Source organism: Phascolarctos cinereus, unplaced genomic scaffold (genome assembly GCF_003287225.1).
Source record: "Phascolarctos cinereus isolate Bilbo 61053 unplaced genomic scaffold, phaCin_HiC Scaffold_726;HRSCAF=1367, whole genome shotgun sequence".
Classification (NCBI taxonomy): domain Eukaryota; kingdom Metazoa; phylum Chordata; class Mammalia; order Diprotodontia; family Phascolarctidae; genus Phascolarctos; species Phascolarctos cinereus.
Window position 1 is genome coordinate 421,283,363 of NW_027556098.1, and position 6,495 is coordinate 421,289,857.

Genomic DNA, 6,495 nt, shown 5'->3' on the forward strand with positions numbered 1-6,495 from the left:
AGAATTTACAGGAATAACTAAGAAGGTGTTCCACTGTATAGACACACCTATCTTGCCTTCCACCTTGTATCTTCCCCAGCCTTGAATCACTCAAAGCCTACCTGGGATGGCCATGTTGTAGGAAGACTTGTGACCACCCAGATTATCTTTACTGCCTTTACTCGCCTTTGCTGGGCCATAACAAGTCACCTTGACTTTTGTCTTGCCACCAGACTCCAATGACTCTGGAGGAGAGAGTAGGGCTGATGACTTTGCACAGCTTTTTCTCACTTCAATACAATTCATGTGCAAGACAAGACATAGCCCTCATGATGACGTCAGTCCTCTCAGAGATTGAAAGGATGGACAAGCAACAACAACAGCTTGCCTTCATGACTACTCCCTTTTTCTCACCCTGGGAAACCTAAATTTCATTTGGGCTGATTTACTATTCACATGGGTACAACTAGGTGGTGTGTTGAATAGAGTTCTGGGCCTAGAGTCAAGAACATTCCTTTTCCTGAGTTCAAATTTGTCTTCAGATGCTAGCTGTATGACCTTCGACAAGTCACTTAACCCTACTTGCCTCAGTTTCTCCATCTATAAAGTGACTTGAAAAAGGAAATGGCAAACCACTCCAGTGTCTTTGCCTAGAAAATCCTAAAAGGAGGCACAAAATTCAGATACAAGTGGAAAACAGCTAAACAACAACAATAAAAAGTTGTTCACATAGTGTGAATGAGGTGACTCACCAACCCTACATCTTTAAGTGACATATATGACCACCAGAACTTACGATTTACTACTACATCCTCTAGGCTTTGAACAATGTCATTTGATCTACTGATGTAACCTACAGATGGTCTTGCCATCTACCCCACTGAACACTTAGGACTTCTGAGCCTCCCATCTCCCTACAGCTAAACTTTCTTTTATGTTTTATCCCCTCTACTTAGAGTATAAGTTCCTCAAGGGAATGAATTGTTTCCCTTTTTCTGTTTGTATTCCCAGGGTTTGACTCACTGTTTGGCTTATTGTTGAGTGCTTAAGAAATTATTTTCATGCATTCATGCAGTCACTCCTTCTGACATCTTATTCCTTTTGATTTCATTTACATAATTTGTCTTTTCTATTTTCTTTGCATATTCCAAATCGGTCATTCAGTTTTTCAAGGAACCTACTAATATTTCTCCAAAAGATTCTATTGTTTGCCTTTTTATTTTTTTTCTCTGAATCCCCTATTTATTATTCTAACATCTGTCCTCATTTCTTTTTCTAAATGTTATTTATTTTGTTGCTCATCTGACTATGTGGTTGTTCTTCCACTTGGTATTTCACATCTAGTCTTGAATGGCAGGTGGGAGCCACATAGCGACAGAAATTAATTGCTGTGCATTGCAGTCTGCATTTAATCCCAGAGGAAACAGGGAACTATTATGGCTTTATGTTTAGGAAAGTGATATGGTTGGGCATATTCCTTATACATATATAATAATTGGATGACTATGCAAATAATAGAGTATGGATCCTAGAGGAGAGAATCCCTGAGTCCTAAAAACAAATTAGGAGAAAACTGATATAACCCAGAAGTTGTGGGGTGAGTGTAAGCTAGGTAAATGGCCATGTGAATGAAGAGGTTAAAGTAAGAATTATTCTTATACAAAGAAGAATATGAAGGGTATATCTAACAGTGGATCTCTATTCCGTGAAGCTTGCTTTTTAAAAAAAAAGGCTAATAAATCCACCACAATACTTAAAAAGACATCCAACTGACTTTCTGAGACATCCTTAGAACCCCTAGATTGAGAAGAATTCTGCCTTCCTCTAATGGACCAGAATTGTCTGTGTGAATTTGAATTGGAAAAAGAACCCTCTGAATCAAATGTGTATACATTTCTTATTTGCATGTCATAAGCAGTGCTACCAAAGTCCACCTAAGGGCTAAGGGCATTATATTATTTTGAATTCTTGAATATGATTCAAAAAGGTAAAAAAAAAATGCCACTGATATTGACAACATCAAAGTCAATTCTAGGGGTTTTACTCCTTTAGAACACTGGTTTATTTGTACCTGTCAACATACAAATAGCAACCAATAAACACACAAAATTACAAATGAAAATACATATTTTAACAGATTTTTGGTTTATAGATGAATTAGGTTCAATAACATTGGGAAAGAATTACAGTTTATGCTTTATTCCTTAACAAAAGCATTCTCTTCATTGTTATACTTGCAGCCTCTTTTATCTGCTTGTTCCGTAGACTGTATATAATGGGGTTCAGAAAGGGAGGTATGATGGAATAGCATATGGAAAGGATTATATCTTTAATGGCCCCAGAATCTGAAGGTGGTTGTAGGTGCACATATGAGGATGAAATAAGGAACAAAGAAACCACAACAATGTGAGGGACACAAGTAGAAAAGCCCTTTTTTTGATGTTCTTTCACTGGAAATCTGAGCACAGTGGAAAATATGCTGATGTAGGATGCAGTGATGAAGGCAAAGCAGCCAACTCCAATCACCAGACCAGAGCCAAGTAAGGATAATGTATTGCTGAGTGTCTCTGAGCAAGAGATCTTGAGGAGAGAGGGGATATCACAGAAGAACTGGTGGATCACATTGGATTGGCAGAAAGACAACTGAAATGTGTAACCAGCATGGAAACCTGCATATAAAAGGCCAGTGAAGAAGCATGTTAAGGTCATCTGCATACATACACGGGAACTCATGATCACTGGATAGAGAAGTGGGTGGCATATGGCAACATAACGATCATGGGCCATGACAGTGAGCAAAGTCAACTCAACATATGCCATGAAAACCATCAGGAATATCTGAGCTGCACATCCAGTAACTGAGATAGTTCTGTTGTTCAGCAGGGAGTTAATGGATGCCTGGGGTACAGTTACTGATATGAAGCAGACATCCACAATGGACAGATTCCTAAGGAAAAAGTACATGGGGGTGTGGAGTCTCCTCTCAATGGTGGTGATGAGGACAATGAAGAGATTCCCCATTAAGCCTGCTGAATAAAAAAGAAAGAACAGCAAAAAATAAAGAATCTGTAACTCTCGGTTGTCAGAAAACTCCATGAGGAGAAATTCAGCCACAGTGGTGGTAAAATCAGACATTTTCAGACTCCAGTGAGTGACCTAGCAAGCCAAAGAAAAATGAAACAATCTGTCATTCAGTGATTATTAAGGAGGTACTGTGAGTAAAAATTAGAAGACATTATACCATTTTTTGTCATTACTGTATAAGACATTGCCCCAGCCATGTACTGGCTGTGTGACTCTGGGCAAGTCAGGTTATCTCTCAAGGAAAAATTCTCTAAGTTATATGAGAGGGACAGACCTGCACTGGGTAAAGGGCATTACTGTACCTGAGAATTCCATCTGTTAAAAACATTGATGCTTAAGGAAGAAACATAATGTTCCCTATAACATCACATTGACTCTTTTCTGTAATGTATTGATTATCTGTGAGTGAATACATTTATACAGATAATCTGATCTTGGCCAGAAGCCTCCAATGAAAATGATCTTTTATTTAAAATATCCTCTGAGATACGGTCTTATCCTATCACTGTATTCCTTTCCATAGCCATTTCATCTTTATGAGTAGCCATAAACAAAAAAAAAATTAAAATGAAAAAAAATTAAAAATGAAATTAAAAATTTTTAAAAATTTAAAAAATGAATAGCCATAAACAGCATAAAAGTGAAAGTCAGAAATTTAGAAGGTATTGTTTCAAACATGTCCATTGCTTTTGCTGGCAGTGGAGACATGGACTATAATCTTTCCTCCTACCGTTGCCTTACACACTCTCCTACTGATTGAAAGAAGAAATTGTAAGTGAATGGTGGAGATGTACACAACAATGTATTCCCCCTATCCAGGGACAGGAGGATGGTGAAGTCTGCTGACATGGCCTGCTATTCTCTCTGCTCCTCTGAATAATGTCACTTCATCTAATTTTCACCATAGCTGGTCACTGGCTCTTCTGATCTTATCACTTCCATTTTCTTCCGTTCAGAGGCATCAGACAAACAAAATGAGTGGCCTACCAGCCCCAGCTCTACCACTGCCTCATATGGAATGGCATCCAAGGGAGCGTGCTGTCCTGATACTCCATCCCCCTTTCTTTTATGTCTACAACTTCCCTAAAGAAATCTTTCCAGGTTAAAGATCCAGAATTCCTTGACAATTGGTAGGCAGATATTTACTGGCTATTAGTTCTCTACGATAACATCTTTATAAGAATAGCAAGCAGATCCTGCCATAGGAGTTGCATTTTGGTTATGTTTAATACATACATACATACACGCATAGGTGTATATGCGTGTGTATGTATGTGTATGTAAATGTCCTTTTTTTTGTTTTCACTCTTTAATTCTGTCTCATTTTACTTTTCTTCACACACCCATTGAGAAGGTGACAAAATAAAACCTATTACACGTATGTATATTTACTTACAATAAATGACCACACTAGCTATGAAAGAAAGGGAGAAAAGAGGAGAGAAAAAAAAGAAAGAAAAAAGAGAGAGAGAAAGAGATAGAAAAAGGAAGAAGGAAGGAAGAGAAGAAGTAAGGAAAGAAGGAAGGTAGGAAGGATGAAAGAAAGGAGGGAGGAAGGAAAGGCAGGCAGGAAGTACAGAAGGAAGGATGGAGTAAAGGAAGGAAAGAAAGAAGGAAGGAAGGAGGAAAAAGAGGAAGGCAGGAAAGGAGGTAGGTAGGTAAAGAGAAAGAGAGGAAGGGAAGAAAAAGGAGGAAAGAAGGAAGGAAAGAAGGGAGACAGGGGTTATGGGAGGGAGGGATTACGGAGGATGGAAAGGAAGGAAGGAGGAAAGAAGAGATGAAAGAAAGAAAGAAAAAAGGAAGGAAGGAAGGAGAGAGGGAGGGAAGAAGGGAGGAAGAGAAATTTAAAAGGAAGAAGGGAAAAGAAAGAAAAAAAGGTTGAAGAAGGGAAGAAAATAGAAAGAAAAAAGAAAAGAAGGATGGGAAAGAAAGAAAAGAAAAGAAAAGAAAAGAAAAGAAAAGAAAAGAAAAGAAAAGAAAAGAAAAGAAAAAAAAAGAAAAGAAAAAAAGAAAAGAAAAGAAGGAAGAGAGGGAAGAGATAGAGAGGGAGAGAGGGAGGAGAAAAAAATAAAAGGAGATAATGGGGAAAAGTATTGCATTCAAACTCATTGTATCTTACCTGAATAAGACAAGTCTTCTTTCTGTTAGCTTCTACAGTCTGAGCTGTTCAAAGATGAATATTACTGAATTTCTACACCTTAGAAAAGATGTTCAGAATTTCTCAGTTCAAACTGTCCTACCAAAAAATTTTAAGCTTCCATTGTCATCTGCCCATCATAATTCTATTCTCCTTAGCTGGGAAACAAGTTTTCCCTCAATTTCCCCCATTATATTTGTAAATAAAGTTAGGCAGCATGTTTGATAGGATGGCCCGATATGCCAACTTCACTTTTACTAGATATTCTTTGCATTTCCCTGGGGACACTGTACCTGCTCTTCAGCCAAATGCAGAGAGGTAGAGATCATTGCACTGAGGTAATTTCCTCTGGGTAGCAAAAGACAAAATGCCAAATAAAGTCCTCTCAGGAGCGCTGGGGTGGAGTTGAAAAAAATTAATTAATGTGCTTGTGTGTGAAGATGTATTATGACTGTAGGATTCATTATCTCTCAGGTTCCCTCAAGAGAATCTAATAAAGCTCTTTCACACATTCTTGAAAAGATGGAAGAGGAGAGGTCCAAGTGTCCTGAGGAGTGTTTGGCTTGTGAGCTCGGTTAATATAGATATACTATGGTTATGGTTATGGCTTTGACTGAAATGTAGGCAAGAGAGCTTCACCAATTTTGTGTAAAATGTTTTAAAACACTTTGCTTTTTGCATCATATTCAGTTCCAAAGAATCCCTCATCACATTTTTGCCTTCCTTTACAGGAGAGAAACGAATTAAGGAAACCTACGATAAAGTAATGAAATCTGACAGATCAGGAAAAATTTGAAAGCCACAGATCCTCATCCTTCTACCACTAGGAAAGGGGTGTGCTCCACCCTGTCCCCTTTGTGTTCTCTGGTCTCTTACTCTCATCTTCTTTGACATTTGTCATTTGATCTTAGAGTAAAATATATTTTCTTACATTAATGTGAGTTGTTCTCCCGTTTTCTTTTTGTTATGACAAAAAGAGTTGCTATGAATATTCTCATCTCTATGTTACCTTCATTTCTGTAATTGATTTGTTTGAGGTATGTGTTCATTGATGTCTCTCAGCATCAAAAGTTACACACAATCTAGTGATTTTTCTTGAAAATTTTAAATTGATTTCCAAAAGGTTGGTTAGATTTGTAGCTCCACCAAAGTTGGATAAATATGTCTTTCTACTCCACCCCTATTCTTTCCAATATTGCCTTTTTGTTCACTTTTATCAACTTTAACTGATTTCATGTTTCGTCTAGAATTCATATGGTCATACATGTGACCCTGGGTAAGTCATTTAATTCTCA

The 6,495-nt window shown here is 37.7% G+C and overlaps 1 protein-coding gene across 1 annotated transcript; it reads right to left on the reverse strand.

The window, feature by feature from the left end:
* Positions 1 to 2,169: 2,169 nt before the first annotated feature.
* Positions 2,170 to 3,195, reverse strand: LOC110220211 (olfactory receptor 14C36-like). The gene has a single exon (XM_021004179.2). It carries the CDS (start codon positions 3,112 to 3,114, stop codon positions 2,170 to 2,172), a length of 945 nt encoding a protein of 314 aa, XP_020859838.1. The 5' UTR covers positions 3,115 to 3,195.
* Positions 3,196 to 6,495: the final 3,300 nt, after the last annotated feature.

Bases quoted from the DNA above. Each gene is read 5' to 3' on its own strand.
- LOC110220211 (XM_021004179.2), bottom strand. From the start codon at position 3,114: ATGTCTGATTTTACCACCACTGTGGCTGAATTTCTCCTCATGGAGTTT.